At 35.8% G+C, this 16,285-nt stretch overlaps 1 protein-coding gene across 13 annotated transcripts in view; it reads right to left on the reverse strand.

Moving 5' to 3' along the window:
* Window positions 1-16,285, reverse strand: part of SNAP91 (synaptosome associated protein 91) — a 139,874-nt gene that overhangs the window by 4,546 nt on the left and 119,043 nt on the right. For all 13 annotated transcript variants that reach the window (XM_025444874.3, XM_049092310.1, XM_049092311.1 and 10 more), the window contains 4 exons: window positions 16,203-16,233; window positions 15,223-15,334; window positions 3,450-3,533; window positions 2,698-2,802 (listed from right to left, as the gene is read on the reverse strand). In XM_025444874.3, the coding sequence (XP_025300659.3) occupies window positions 2,698-2,802; window positions 3,450-3,533; window positions 15,223-15,334; window positions 16,203-16,233 (332 nt within the window). The remainder of the gene's footprint in view (window positions 1-2,697; window positions 2,803-3,449; window positions 3,534-15,222; window positions 15,335-16,202; window positions 16,234-16,285) is intronic.

Consider the following 16,285-nt stretch of genomic DNA (forward strand, 5'->3'; position numbering starts at 1 on the left):
ATCATGAAGGATGGATATCAACTGACTGAGAGAGAGTGGAACAGTCAGTAATGAGAAACATCAGTAATGTTGTCACACTGGTAATGAAAAACATTATTTTGTTTTCCGAAGTTATAAAATCATATTTACTATTTATTATAATCACCTCTGCTGCTTCTCTGATATAGGAAATATAATTTAAAACTTTTTTTTAGAAGGGGGGAGGGACAGAGAGAGAGAGGGAGAGAGAGAATCTTAAGTAGGCTCCACACCCAATGCAGAGTCCAACGGGATGCAGGGCTTGATCTTACAACCCTGAGATCAGGACCTGAGCCAAAATCAAGAGTTGAATACTTAACTGACTGAGCCATCCAGGCACTGCTACAATCTATAACTTTTATAAATATGCCATTCCATTTCCTAAATCACTATAAATTCAATTAAATGACTAAAATACTGTTTTCATCTTATTATCTATTTTTCATTTTCATTCTTTGAATTAAGTAAATAAACTCATGCTGTATAATACTGGAATCATGAAGAAAAATATCTACTTTAATAAAATTGTGTTAATTTATTTTTAAAGCTTTTAGTACACCAAATAAAGATTTTAAAAACCTCAATAATATTCTTCCAAGTTAATAAAAATAGAAATGTCCTGCCTTTTTTCAAAAGTATGTTAAATAATCATAGATATATTCAACCATCAAGAAAACATTAAAAAAAATAAGATCCTTTTTAGAATTTAAATATATCTAGATTAAATTTAACCCAAACTATCATCCTCAAAACCTTCCTCACTCCCTTCAGAAACAATATGAAGCAGAGTTCATTAGTCTCAGAACAGACTAGAAAATTTCTCATGAAGCCAGGGCTTTGAGTATAGCCTTGAAGGTTAGGGTTTCTCATATCCTAAATTTATCTCTTTAAACACCCACCATTCTCTCTTCTGGTCCCTGTGGCTTTTGAGGGGTGAAAGAGGCTGAAAGTAAAATTTGGGAACAAGTAGACAATAGATTTTAGAGATGGTTAAAGGAAGCAAAAGGGATTAAAGTCTACTCAGGAAGTTCAAAGTAGGAATCCTATGGATAACAATATAAACGTCCATTTGGTGAGTTAAAAATATCATAGAAGTGGGGCGCCTGGGTGGCTCAGTCAGTTGAGTAACTGACTGTTGATTTTGGCTCAGATCATGATTTTGGCATTGTGAGATTGAGTCCTATGCAGCAGGGAGTCTGTTTGAGATTCTTTTCCTCTGCCCCTCCCACTGTCCCTCGAAATAAAAAAATAAATATTTAAAAAATATATAGAAGTGAAATTATTTACTGATGCCATTATAATATATTTCAGCTTTTTGTCTTGGTTTGCTGGGCATGGTGCTAGTAAAGTCATAATGTGGTGTTCTGACTCCATCAATGTCAATTTCTCATGATAACCTCTTTGGTTTTCTACCTATACCTCCACCTTAGCCAGGCAACTTACAAAAGGAATCAAGAACTGGTTCCTCATCAGCATTATTATCACTATCAGCAGCAAAGCAGTTCAACAAAGTGTATGTGTTTTACCATCTTGGTAAACAAAGGTAGCACTTTGTGTAGAAACAAATTTGGCCTCATCTAAAGGGAGGTTTGCTCTTTTTCCTGGATCCTGGTAGGTGACCTCTAATTCCTTGGAATTTCCTGAGTAATCGGAATGTCTTTGTTATTCAGGGTGGCTTCTTAGAACCACACCTGATAGTTTATGCTAACAAGAGGACTCAGGGTAGGGACTAGCCAACCAGAAAGATGAAGAATGTGATGAGAGTGTTAGGTCTTGGGGTCTCATGATACCAGCCTTTCAGTGAAGTTGGGCAGGGCTTGGAGATTGAACTCAACCACAGGGGAATAATTCAATCAATAATTCCTATATAAGGAAACTTCAATAAAAACCCTGCACACTGAACTGCAGGTGAGCTTCCGGCGTTGGCAATACCACATATATACTCTTACATATTGATGTCAGGTGAGTAATACATCCTCCAGGACAAAGCTTCATGCTTGGAACCCTCCCAGTTCCAGACTTTACCCTATGCATCTCTTCTTTTGACTAGATCTAATTTGTATCCTTTCACTGTAATAAAACTATAATACATTTCATGCTTTCCTGAGTTCTATAAGTTGTTCTAGGAAATTGAGAACCTTCAAATTTGTAGGCAGCTGGTCTGAAGTGAGAGGGTAGCCCTCAGGACTCCCAAACTTATGGCTGGTGTCTTAAGTGAGGATAGTCTTGTAGGGACCACTCCCTGAGACTCTTCAGTTTGGTGGACTCATTGCTCTTACTAACTGTACGAAAAGTCACAATTCTTGGGAAAAACTGGTAGCCTGGAGGACTGTGTCCCTAACCTTGAGTTTAGCTAGTTCTGGGAACATGTGAGAAAACGATGGATCAGAAGTACTCATTTTTCTGGAATAAATGCCCAGATACTTTAAATGTCTAGTTGTTCTCAGGAACTATTCTGAATTAAGTAGAGGAATGGAAGGACTTAGGATAGTGAGTTACTTCTAGCATTTTCCTCCAAATCTCACACTATTGCTCATATGTCTTCCATGTTCCCCCTTTACTTGTGAAGCAACAGATATGAGGATATATATTAGGTAAAAATATTTTTAACAGTTTGCCATGTGGCAGTTTAATACTTATAAATTAATGTCATTATTTTAAGGACATTAAAAAACTGACCTGTGTGCCAGGTACAGCTGCAGCTCCAAAGGGTGGCCTCATCATGGGTTGTGCAAACATGACCGGCTGCTGAGGCATCATGGGCATGCCCGTCCCAGCAGGAGGCTGAAGAGGAAGAGTGGTTCATAGCATGAGTGGAATCCACCCCCTATGGTAATGCCCTGACATTTATTCTTTAACGTTTCTGAAAAGTTTTGAGGAATGCAGGCCTGTGAGGAAGTATAACTTGTGACTTTGAACAATGGGTGCTGTGAGGCTGGCAGATGGCAGAAAATCACTGAGGTACAGTAGAAGCCTAGCTGGCCACATGGCACCCTTCTCCCAACCAGGCTTTGTTGGTGATTATTTGTCTTCTGTAAGCATAATTTTTAAGAGACAAAACCTCACTTATTTATGGACCCTAGCCCTAAAATTTGCGAGTGATAAAAGTGATAAGTGAAAAGTCCAAGTATAATGATTAAGAGTTGATTTTGATGATTGAGTAAAGAATGTGATTGGTAAATAGTACTCCAAAAATGATATAACTATATACTACAGGAATTATTTTGATTACAGAATTTAAGTATTTTATAGCTGGCTTTATCATATCGTGTGTAGACTTCTTAATGTCTAACACAGATGACTTAATTTATTAAGTCTTACATTACTGCATTTGGGGAAGAATCATATTCTACAGCTGTATTTGTTAATCTGGTATTTGGCAAAGGCCTCAGACATGTCAATTACAATTTCTAGCACAGGTTGCCACTCACCATTCCAAATCCTGCTCCAGGCTGTCCAACAGATGGGGCCCCGGCAACAGGAGGAACCGAACTGGTTGGAGGTACAGCTCCTTGCTACCAAAAAAACCCCACAAAACACACACACAAACACCAACAATAAACAAAAGAACCAACATAATTTGGTTTTAAAATGACAGAATATAATTTTAAAAATGCATGCCCCTTTAAATATGTGTGGTTATGTAAAGAAATATCAGATTTCCATTTTAAATTAAAAAAATGGCTCTCACACCATGCCATGATATGAACAAAGTTACTAGCTTAATGTTTATTGTTGTGGTGTTATTTGGGCTCACTGGCTTGCAGCCTACTGACAACACTGGGCTTCCTTTCTACCTCCTTATATGCTTCTCCTCTACCCTCACTGTAAATGTGTCAAATTTCTCTAACCTTGTCTTTTCCTATCATTATATCCTCCTAAAGGTACTGGGTTAGACATCTGAAGAATGTGTCCTCATTTACATATCAATGCGTGGTTTCCATTTGCCCATTTTTAGTGTGTGTGTGTGTGTGTGTGTATGTGTGTAAGGGGGGGAGGGGCAGGAGAGGAATAGAGAATCTTAAGCAGGCTCCATGCCCAGCATGGGAGGTTGGGGGTGGTGGTGAGTATGGGTAGGGCTTGATCTTACAACCCTGAGTCATGCATGACCTGAGCTGAAATCAAGAGTCAGACAATTAACCAACTGTGGCACCCAGGTGCCCCTTGCCCTTCAGTTTTAGATTCTCCTTTTTGTGTTATACTTCTCTCTGACTTTTGACCGCTATACATTTGCACAAGGGCCAAAATTAATTCCAAGTTTTATGAAGCATTTAGAAGACTACGCATAATAAAGCACAATTATCCCATTTCAGGTATAGACTTGACGGTTTTCAGTCATACAACAAGGCCCCCTAATATTTCCCTTAGTTTAAAACTAACCCTACTGAAATCTCTTAAATTTAACTTAATCATTAAAGCAAAATCCTAGTGAAAAAAGAAAATACTACAGTGATGTCAGCAAAAATGGTGAAGTAAGGAAATCTGAAATTTTCCTCAATCCATAAAACCAGTAGAAAAACAGGCAAAAACTATTAGAATCAAATCAACTATTTTAGAACTCTGGAAACTAACTAAAAGTTTGCAGCAACCAAGAAAGTACTTATTCAAGACAATCAGCTGGATCTCGGCAAGAAGATTAAGCTTTATGGCATCTTAACTTACCCTAGTTTCATCCACTATTCTTCAGCTCATCTGTAGTCTTGAAAATAACAGCTTACATTCTCAGTAATAGTACCAAAGGGAGCAGAGTATATCTAATTATTTATTTTGTCTCCTTGGGTGGCTCCCTCGAAAGACTGGATCAAAAGGCTCATCTTTGTCTCATGAAACTGGGGATGCATCTAGTGCTAACGTTGTTACCTGAGGCCATTTGTGGAAAACGTTTACAGGCAAATGTTTTAATTGTTGCTGTCTAAAGCAATGGGTAACAGGGCAAATAGTAGACTAAACAAAAAGCTTGGAGGGAAGTCTGGAGAAGGGAATGTTTGGGGGATTATGGGTTCAAAAGCTCAGCCATGCCTCTGGGAATTTAGAAGTTCATGCACATGCCCAGGGCTGTGTGCAAGCTCAGGAAAGACGTGAGAAGGCCTCTAGCTGACCCTGAGGCTTTGAACAAGCAGTAAGTGACTGATTGCTAAGGCAGTGTGGCAAACTGCCTGGTTGATTCTTAGGGCATGCCCCAACACAACTCAAGACCCTCTGCAAAGACTGGGAAATATTCTGGTTTAAGGAATTTCAGTAATAGTTATCTAATCATTAGTTGACCACATAGCAAAAGAAGCAGAGACTTTAATGGCCACACATAATAAAGAACAGAGACTACAGAATTAGTTCAGAATAGTCACTCAACAGAAAAACAACCAACCACAAAAAAGTAACCACAACAAGCCTGTGGGGAAGAGGTAGAATTTGATTTCCAAAGCTGCCACATTTAAAAATGTCTAAGTTTCAACAAAAAAATTCTGAGGCATTAAAAAAAAAAACAAAAAAAAAAAACAAAAAAAAACAAGAACATACAGTCCATATGCAGGAAAAAGATTTCAAATCAATAACCTAAACTTCCACATTGAAGAACTAGAAAAAAAGGAAACAAACTAAACCCAAAGTAAGCAGAGGAAGGAACTAATAAATATGGGAGTATCGACAAATAAAAACTGATTGAAGAAGTCATAAAAAATCTAAACAGACGTGTAAGAAAAAGACTATCAGTCATCAAAAAAAACTTGCATCGGTAATCAAAAAGGCCCTGAACCATATGATGATTTCAATAACTGTAGAAAAAGCATATAATAAAATACAGTATCTGTTGATGATAAAAGCTCTCAATAGACTTAAGTTTAGAGGGAACATATATATATGGGTGTGTGTGTATATATACGTGTGTGTGTGTGTGTGTATATATATATAAAGGCCATCTATAAAAAACCACAGTTGACATCACACTCAATGGTGAAAAACTGAAGGCTTTTTCTCTAAGATCAGGAACCAGACAAAGATGTCCACTCTCATCACTTTTATTCAACATAGTACTAAACATCCTAGCTGCAGCAATCATACAAGAAAAAGAAATAGAAGGTGTCCAGATTGGTAAGGGAGAAGCAAAACTCTTACATTTGCAGAAAATATGATACTACATATAGAAAACCCTAAAGACCACATCCAAAACATCATTAAGACTGATAAATGAATTTAGTAAAGTCAAAGGATACAAACTGAATAAACAGAAATCTGTTGCATTTCTCTAAACTAATAATGAAGTAGCAGAAGGAAAAATTAAGAAAACAATTGTACCAGAAAGAATAAAACACCTAGGAATAAATTTAACCAAGGAAATGAAAGATCTATACTCTGAAAGCAATAAGACACTGATGAAAAAGACACAAACACATGGAAAGACAGACCCTGGCTCATGGACTGGAAGAACTAGTATTATTAAAATGTTCATATTACTCAAAGCTATCTATAGATTTAATGCAATTTCTATAAAAAAACTAATAGTATTTTTCACAGAACAGGAACAAATAATATTAAAATTTATATGGAACTACAAAAAGACCTCAAATAGGCAAAGGAATCTTGAAAAAGAAAAACAAAGCTAGAAGTACTATAATTCCAGATTAGAAGATTAACTACAAAGCTATGATAATCAAAACAGTATGACACTGACACAAAACCAGATACACAGATCAATGAACAGAATAGAGAGCCCAGAAATAAACCCATGCCTATTTTGTCAATTAATCTATGACAAAAGAGGCAAGAATATACAAAGGGAGAAAAGACAGTCTTTTCAATAAATGGTATTGGGAAAACTGGACAGCTACATGCAAAAGAATGAAACTGGACCGCTGTCCTATGTCATACACAAAAATAAACTCAAATGAATTAAAGACCTAAATGTGAGACCTGAGACCATAAAACTCCTAAAAGAAATCACAGGCAGCAATCTCTTGGATATTGGCCTTGTTAGCAACATTTTTATGGATATGTCTTCTCAGGCAAGAGAAACAAAAGCAAAAATAAGCTTGAGACTACACCAAAATAAAAGGCTTTTACACAGCAAAGGAAACTAAATGAAAATCAATAAAACAAAAAGGCAACCTAATGAATGAGAGAAGATATTTGCAAATAATATATCCAATAAGGGGTTAATATTCAAAATATATAAAGACCTTATACAACTCAGCACCAAAAAAACTAATTTGATCAAAAATGGGCAGAGGCCCTGAATAGACATTTTTCCAAAGAAGATCTACAGATAGTGAACAGATACGTGAAAAGATGCTCGAAATCACTTACTACCAGGAAAATGCAAATTAAAACCATAATGAGATACCACTTCCTATCTGTCAGAATGGCTAATACCAAAAAGACAAGAGATAAGAAATGTTGCTTAGGATGTGGAGAAAAGGGAACTCTCATGTGCTGTTGGTGGGACTATAAATGGGTGCAAACACTGTGGAAAACAGTATATATGTTCCTCAGAAAATTAAAAGTAGAAATAGCATATGATCCAGTGATCCTACTACTATTTATCCAAAAAAAATGAAAACACTAATTCAAAGAGATACATGTACCCCTATGTTTACTGCAAAGTTATTTACAATAGCCAAGATATAGAAGCATCCTAAAATGTCCACTGACAGATGATAATATGAAGTGGAATATTAGCCATAAAAAAAAGATCTTGCCATCTGTGACAACATGGATGGACCTACAGAGTATCTGTTAAATGAAATAAATCAGACAGAGAAAGACAAATACTATAAGATTTCACTTAAATGTGGAATCTAAAAAGCAAGCCAAATGAATAAAAACACAGATTCTTACATATGAAAAACTGGTAGCTGCTAGAGGAGAGGTGGGAGGGGAGAGGCAAAATACATAAAGGAGATCAGGAGGTACAAACTTCTAATTATAAAAAAAAAGTGCAGCAGGGGCACCTGGGTGGCCAGTTGGTTAAATGCCTGCTGTTGGCTAGGTCATGATCCCAGGGTCCCGGGATTGGGTCCTGTGTTGGGTTTCCTGCTCAGCCAGGAGTCTGCTTCTACCTCTTCCTTTGCCTTCACCTCCTTGTGCTCTCTTGAGCACGCTCTCTCTCTCAAATTAAAAATTAAAAAAAAAAAAATCTTTAAAAAAAAGGTGCAGCATAGGGATTATAGCCAACAATAAAAAACTTCCACCACAGAAAAGCCCAAAACCAGATGGCTTCACTGATGAATCCTATTAAATGTATTAGGAAGAATTAATATCAATCCTTCTGAAGCATATAAAAAGAAAAAAAGTGGGGGAATACTTTCTAATTATTCTTGGATGCCAGTATTGCCCTGATACCAAAGCCAGACAAAGACATTAGAAGACTATAGACCAATATCCTTTGTGAACACTGTTGCAAAAATTCTTGACAAAATACTAGCATACCAAAGCTAGCAGGATGTTGGAAAAATTATTATACTTCGTCTCATGACCAAGTGAGATTTATCTCAGAAATGTAAGGTTGGCTCAATGTAATAATACATCATAATGTAAGAAATCCCGACATAATCATGTCGTTAGATGCAGAAAAAGCATTCAACAAAATCCAACACCCATTCAGGACAAAACGAACAAACACCACTCAACATACTAAAAATATAAGGGAAACTCCTCAACCTGAATAAGGGTATCTGCAAAGAACACATGGCTATCATACTTAATGCTGAATGACTAAAAGCTTTCTCCTTAAGAATAAGATAAAATGTATTGGAAGTTCTAGTTGTGGCAATCAGGTAAGAAAGAAAGAACATCTAGAAAGAAAAAAAGAAAGTAAACAATCTCTATTTGTAGATGGCATTACCTTACATACAGAAAATCCTTAGGAATCTATATACAAAATAAACCATCAGAACTAATAAACAAGTTCAGCAAAGTTACATGATACAACATCAATATACAAAACTCAGTGATCACTGTACACTCAATGAATAATCAAAAAATACAATTACCAAGACAACTCATTTACAGTAGTGTTAAAAATAAAGAACTTAGAAATAAAATTAAGAAAATAAATACAAGACTGGGGGCACCTGGCTGGCTCAGTTGGAAGAGTGTGAGACTCTTGATGTCAATCAAGGTTGTGGGCTTGAGCCCCATGCTGGATATAGATTACTAAAAAAATAAAATTAAATTAAAAAAAAAAAAGGACAAAGGACAAGACTTGTTGAAACACTGCCAAACAATTTGTTGAAGCACTGTTGAAATAAAAAAACTTAAATAGACATGTCCAAGGATTAGAAAACTTAATATTAAAGTGGTAAATATTTCCTAATGGCTTTATAGATTTAGTGCAACCCCTTTCAAAATTTCAACTTTTGGAAAAATGGACAGTCAGAACTTAAAACTTTCATGGAAATGCAAGAGATCCAAAATAGCCAAAACAATCTTGGAAAAGAAGAATAAATTTGGAGGACTCATACTTCCTGGATTCAAAACTTACTACAAAGCTGTATCGAAACATGATAGTACTGGCATAAAGACAGACATAGAAATCAATACAACAGAATAAAGAGTCTGGAAATAAATTCTTATATCTATGGTTAACTGATTTGTGACAAGGATGCCAAGATCAATAAATGAACATTTTTTTAAATAAATGGTTTTGGGAAAACTGGATTTCCACATGCAAAATAATGAATCTGGACCCCTATGTCACACCATACATGAAAATAAGTCTAAAATAGTGAGAGAGCTAATGTTAGAGATGAAACTGTACAACTCTTGGAAAGAAATGTAAGTGTCAATCTTCGAGACCGTGGATTTAGTTTCTTAAATATGATACTATGAGCACAAACAACAAAAGCAAAAATAGATAAGTTGGGGTTTATCAAAATTTATCAAATTTATCAAAAGACACTCTATCAAGAAAATAAAAAGACAACTCAGAGAATGTAAGAAAATATTTGCAAGTCATATATTTAATAAGGATCTAGTATCCAGAATACATATATATCTCTTAGAACTCACAATAAAAAGCCAACCCAATCATAAAATGGGTAAAGGATGTGAAGACATCTCAAAAAAAAAAAAAAAAAAAAAGATATACCAGTGGCCAAGAAGCACATGCAAAAATGCTCAACATCATTTGTCAATCCAAAAATGAAACCTTACATATTGCTGTTGGGAATGTAAAATGAAGTAGCTGCTGTGGGAAAGTTTGGCAGGTCCTCAAAAAGCTCAACAGAGTTAGGCATGAGCCAGCAATTCTTTTCCTAGGTATATGCCCAAGAGAACTGAGGATATACATTCACATAAAAACTTCTAGACAAATAATACAAGTATTTTTCATCACAGCCAAAAAGTGGAAATGACACAATTGCCTATCAGTTGATGAGTTTGGCATATCTAAAACATGGATTATTCATCCATAAAGAGGAATGAAGTACTGATACATACCACAACTTGGATGACCCTTGAAAATGTGCTAAGTGAAAGAAGCCAGTCACAAACCTCTCCATATTATAGGAGTCTGATGATATGGAATACCCAGAATAGACAAATCTATAGAAACAGGGTAAATTATTAGATGCCCGGGGATAGGGAGATGAGGAAACTGGAAAGTGACTGTTTCTTTTTGGGGTGATGGAGATACTCTGGAATTAGATAATAGTGATTTTTTTTAACAGTGTAAATATACTGAAAATCATTAAACGGTACACTTTAAAATTGTGAAGATGGTAGATATAATGTTTATGCAAATTTTACCTATAAAATTAAAAAAAAGAAAATACTGAAGTGTAGCAGAATATGCCATCCCTAAGTATGCCTCTCTGGCAAAATATTATTTTGAGAAACAGCAGATGCAGGAGAAGCTCTGAAAACAGAGTAGAAGTTAAACTTCTGTTAAGGGGCATTTATATTACAAAGGAAATCTCCATTCGTAAGGGTCTCTCCCACTGTACCAGGAAGAGAAGGTTGACTACATCACAAGAGGATTATACCAATGGAGAAGACGCTGCCTGAAATCTACACAACAAATCTTACCTCTAGATTACCCTGCTTTTCCTGGTAACTTCCCCCAGACTGGCCACTGAACAGCTTGCTTCCTCTTGTCTGCAGCTGCAGATGGTGTTGAAGCCAATGGCTTAGATGACCTTGGGGAGTTACTCGTTTTTCCCTGGGCATCTCCTCTATACATGAGGTATACATGTTAATAAACTTCTGTTTTTCTCTTGCTAACCTGTCTTTTATTACAGGAGTCTCAGCCAAGAATTCAGAAAGTGAGAGGGAAAGTTATTTTTCCTCCCCTATACTACAGGTATTATATTCATTCAACTGAATTCAACTGAATTCATTCAACTGAATGTTTCATCTCTGTAGGCATATAAAGGTTGGTTGTTTTTTAGGGAAAGAACTGTGGATTCTGAGGTCTCTTGTCAAATGCATGTATTTCTGAATTGCTAGTACCTTCCCAGTTTGTGTGATGAAAACTTAAAGAGGTCTGTTTGCATACGAAAATAGGTAGAAGTAGCCCTGGAAACACAGGGCTCTTGATGGCTATGAAGACAGAACCCTGCCAGCAGACATATTTCAAGTGCTCAAGTCCTGTTAAGATTTTTAGATCTAATTTGAGCTCTGTACTCTTGACAAATTTTAAAGCTGCACCTCCAAGCAGCAACTGTGAGAAATTTGAAACAAACTGGGAGGAGTAACCTTAGCTCTTGTCTATCAGTAGAAACTTTAAAAGTCAATAGAAGGATGCTCACTCTCCCATCTGCCCTTTCATCTCCTATTTGAAAGAAGTTTGCAGATTACCAGGAAATACGGAAACACTGCTTTGCTGCTTCTGAGGCATAAGTTTTATTTTAGTCGTCCCTCTTCTTTTTCTTGAATATTCTTAGAAAAAGAGACTCAAACATGTTTTAAGTAATAGGAAAGTGGAAGAGATGTTTTATGAAAGAACTGACTGGAGGGAAGAAGCCAGAGACCTTCTTACATAATAAACCGGAATAATCTCTTAAATTAAAAGCAAAGCCAGAGTTTTGTAAAAAAAAGAACTTCACAGGAAATGGGATAAATAAAGGGCAGTGAATTTACATAGGCTGCATCTAAGACTGAGAGTTGATACAGATAAAATAACTCTGCATTTGACCGCCTTTATATTGTCGCCTATAATGTCAAGGAAAATAAAAGAAACAGAACTACCCGGTAACTCTGCCCTCCTGATAAATTATTTCTGTTGTTCTAGTTTCTCTTTCCACAGAAAAGATACTTTATGCGAAAGCATGCTGTCTTTTACTTTCTGGAGTTGTTGTTAATTACTAACAACTTAAGGTCTTCTTTATAAATAAAAATAAGGAGTTTCAGAGTTTTAAAAACAATGAGAATATGAATCTCTTTCTCAGTGATGGTGCTTGCCCATCAGATAATTAGTAGCCCTGTTGTCCTGAAGAAGCAAAACAGCTGTTAATTAAGTATTTGATGAATTCTTAACCTTGTATGGTTAAAGTCTTGATCTCAGGAGACGCGTAGACCAAGGAAGGTTTCCAACTTAAAATTGTATCCAACTTAAAATTTTCCAACTTTAATATATATATATGTGTGTGTATATATATATATATATATATATTTTTTTTTTTTAGAGAGAGAGAGAGAGAGAAAGAGGAGGGAGGACAGAGTGAGAAGGAGAGACTCTTAAGCAGGCTCCACTCCCAGTGAGGAGGCCAACGTGGGGTGATAAGAGGAACACATGGCGCTTCTTTAATTTTGCATAAAAGAGAATAGAAAAATTAGTTCTTTTAATTTGGTAATGATAATATAAACTGTGAGATTTAATGTCAACATGTGGTTTTCATAGATTTATAAGATCGGTTCTAAAGAAGCTTTTTCTCTTTTCTTTCTCTCTCTCTCCTTTCTTTCTTTCTTTCTTTCTTTCTTTCTTTCTTTCTTTCTTTCTTTCTTTCTTTCTTTCTTTCTCTTTCTTTCTTTCTTTCTTTCTTTCTTTCTTTCTTTCTTTCTTTCTTTCTCTCTCTCTCTCTCTCTTCCTTCCTCCCTCCCTCTTTCTCTTCTTTCTTTCTTTCTTTCTTTCTTTCTTTCTTTCTTTCTTTCATTCATTCATTCATTCATTCATTTTATTTATTTATCCATGAGACAGAGAGAGAGAGAGAGAAAGAGAGAGAGAGAGAGAGAGAGAGAGAGGGAGAGGCAGACACAGGCAGAGGGAGAAGCAAGCTCCATGCAGGAAGTCTGATGTGGGACTCAATCCCAGGACTCCAGGATCATGCCCTGGGCTGAAGGCAGGCACCAAACCGCTGAGCCACCCAGGGATCCCCTCTTTCTTTCTTTAGGGATCCTATTACATTTATTGAATCTCTCTCCCTCTATCCCCAACAAAGGTTTCTGTTTCTGAGAATGGAGTGTGGCTCCCTAAGACAGACAACTATCTGCTTATGGTCCCAGGATCTATCTGGGCTACCAGCTACAAGTAAACGATTGAGGTCCAGTGTAATAATTATATGCTCCCTTTCACTCTCAAAATGAGTTCTAGCTTGGACAATATATGGTCGGCATAGGTCAGTTTAAGAGAGATATAGTTTTCTACAAAGTATCCTTTGTAAAATTAAAACGGAACTCCTTATTTTATAGCTAAATATGGTCCTCTTAAACACTGCTTTAAAATAATGCAAAGAAATATTTAAAGAGATAAATACCTAGATAAGATAGGCGATTTTCTCATTGTTATTTGTTAGAAATTACTCCTTAAAATTAAGATCTTTCAGACTTTGAGCTCACCAAAGGCAGAGAATATTAGTCCTTAAATCTCCCTCTTTCTTACTAACAACATGGGGTTGGATGGGGAGACTACAGGTTTTGAGAACAGGTTTTGAGAACTTAAGACTGAGCACAAAATGTTTTTTCTTATAGAAACTGTGGTATAAATTGTAATTTGATTAATACTGCTAGTATTGTTTAGCAGTAAATTTTAGTTCAGAAGGCCTTTTTCTGATTGGCTTAAACATTTTATTTATAAAACTGTAATAAAACTGTTTATATATAAAAATATTACTATTTATCAGGTTATTTAAAAGAAAACATGTTTTAAATTCTAAAATTCAAGCATTCAAATTAATTTATGGATCATAATTATTTTTAATCGCATCTATAATGTTTATATTCTAATTCATATTAATTCACTACCATTCATGTTTATTTGGCTGGGGTTGGTGGGTGATGGTTAGGAATTAATTCAGGCAACAAGGAGAGGATGGCTTCAAGAGAGCCTTAGAGGAGACTGTGGTTTAGACAGTTGGAGGGAGTAAGGTGAAAAATCACAAATAAGCTTGGAAAACAGTGATGACCACGTTTTTGCAAAAAGTGGGGCACATACAAAAAAAAAAAAAAAAAAAAAAAACCAGTAAATTTTCCTATCCTGGAAATGTCCTTTTTTAAAAAAAAAAAAATTTTTATTTATTTATTCATGAGAGACACAGAGAGAGAGGGAGAGACATGGGCAGAGAGAGAAGCAGGCTCCATGCAGGGAGCCCGATGTGGGACTTGATCCCAGAATTCCAGGATCACTCCCTGGGCCGAAGGCAGATGCCCAACCTTTGAGCCACCCAGGCATCCCTGAAAATGTCCTTTTTGTGGTAGCAAATCTCACAAAATAATTAGTCTTTATTATCAGTGATAGGCTCTTTCACAGAGTGAATGATGGTATTAGTTGAGATATAATACACAAAAATGAAATCTATTTAATTTTTATAGAAAAGATGGTGTTGGTAGTTTCAATTTAAAAAAATGATAAGCAGAAGTGGACTTTAAAATCAAAGTCCACTTACACAATAGCAAACTGCCCAATCTTTCTGATTAGAAAAAATGTTTTCCCTACTTATTAAGACAATCAGATAACTTGGACAAGAAATGAGATAAAAACATAGGTAATGATCAGTGATGGTCAAGACTTTTGAAAAGTTGTTTCTATGTGCAAATACAGAATTGATATATAAAGAAGCATAAATACCATTTTAAAACAATGAAAATAAAGAATAGGTCACAATCTTTATTAAAACAGAAAGTCAATGAAAATTGCATTTTGATAAATATTGTATCTTGCTCAGGTTCCTTTCATGTGGGTGACAAAATACGTCAGTAGCAAAATTAAAGCACGCTCTGTTCTATATACTTAGAAACTGGCAAACTTGCCCTGGGTGGCCCTTGGTAGCTACATACCAAAGGTGCACTTGGTGGGACACTTGCTGACCAGGTTGCGGGGGCTACTTTCGGCTGCCAGTTGGCTCCACCAGTCAACTTTTTCTCTCCTGCATTCCACTGAAGATCTCCCCTAAAATCAAGCATGCAAAAACAAAGACAAGTATTAACACACTAATAAGAAAAGAGTGTGTGTGGCTCATTAGATACTTTAATGTGGGGCTAGAAGCAGTCTGAGTTGTTAAGAGAATAGGCTAAAAATTATAAAAGTCTCATCATATTGTATTTAAGAAAGTGTAAAAGCATTTGGAAAAAAATCATTTAGAGTTTGGATCTCAATGGTAACAGGAATTTCCTATCACTTCCAATGAAAGAATGTGCCGCAAAATTCAACTGAATTAGTCACTGGTTATTAAAAATTCCAAACAGTGTATCATAAATACTGTAAACCTATACTTTGTCAAATATCTCTATTTTGTTTCACTCATAATGACACTTCTAAGCATGAGAGGGCCCATCAGAAGGTTTTACATCATGACTATAACCTGCCTTACAGTGACTGTAAGATACATCTGTTGTAAAATGCATCCCAATTTTAGAAATGTTAAAATGTGCATCTAAAAAAAGGGCACATTGTTGATGATTCTTACTATCCTTCCTTGAAGCTGATCCTCCATGGGAGACTTTTTAAAAGCTAGGAATAGTGTAATGATTCTAGAATTTAAATCTATTAAAGCACTCAAACCATAATTCCCAAGTAGTTCTAGCTATAACTTAGTGACAGTCTTGGAGACTGAAATAGATTGCCCCTTTTCATTGCAGAGTCAACAGTTTGAAGGTTCCAGTAGAATAACAACAAAAACAAAAATCCAGAATGTAATAAAAACCAATTTTGAAACTGCTTAGCCTGAGAGTGAGTTATTACTCCAATGAGTTTACTAGTCTCAAATAAATGTAAATACACTGTCATGAGGAAACTAGATAGTTTCAAAAACACTTACTTTTTGGATGTGGTACCAGAAATTCCAAGATCTATAAAAGGATAAAAGAAAACAGAATTCAAACCTCTATACTCAGCTTAAAT

This window comes from Canis lupus, chromosome 12, assembly GCF_003254725.2.
Source record: "Canis lupus dingo isolate Sandy chromosome 12, ASM325472v2, whole genome shotgun sequence".
NCBI classification, from domain to species: domain Eukaryota; kingdom Metazoa; phylum Chordata; class Mammalia; order Carnivora; family Canidae; genus Canis; species Canis lupus.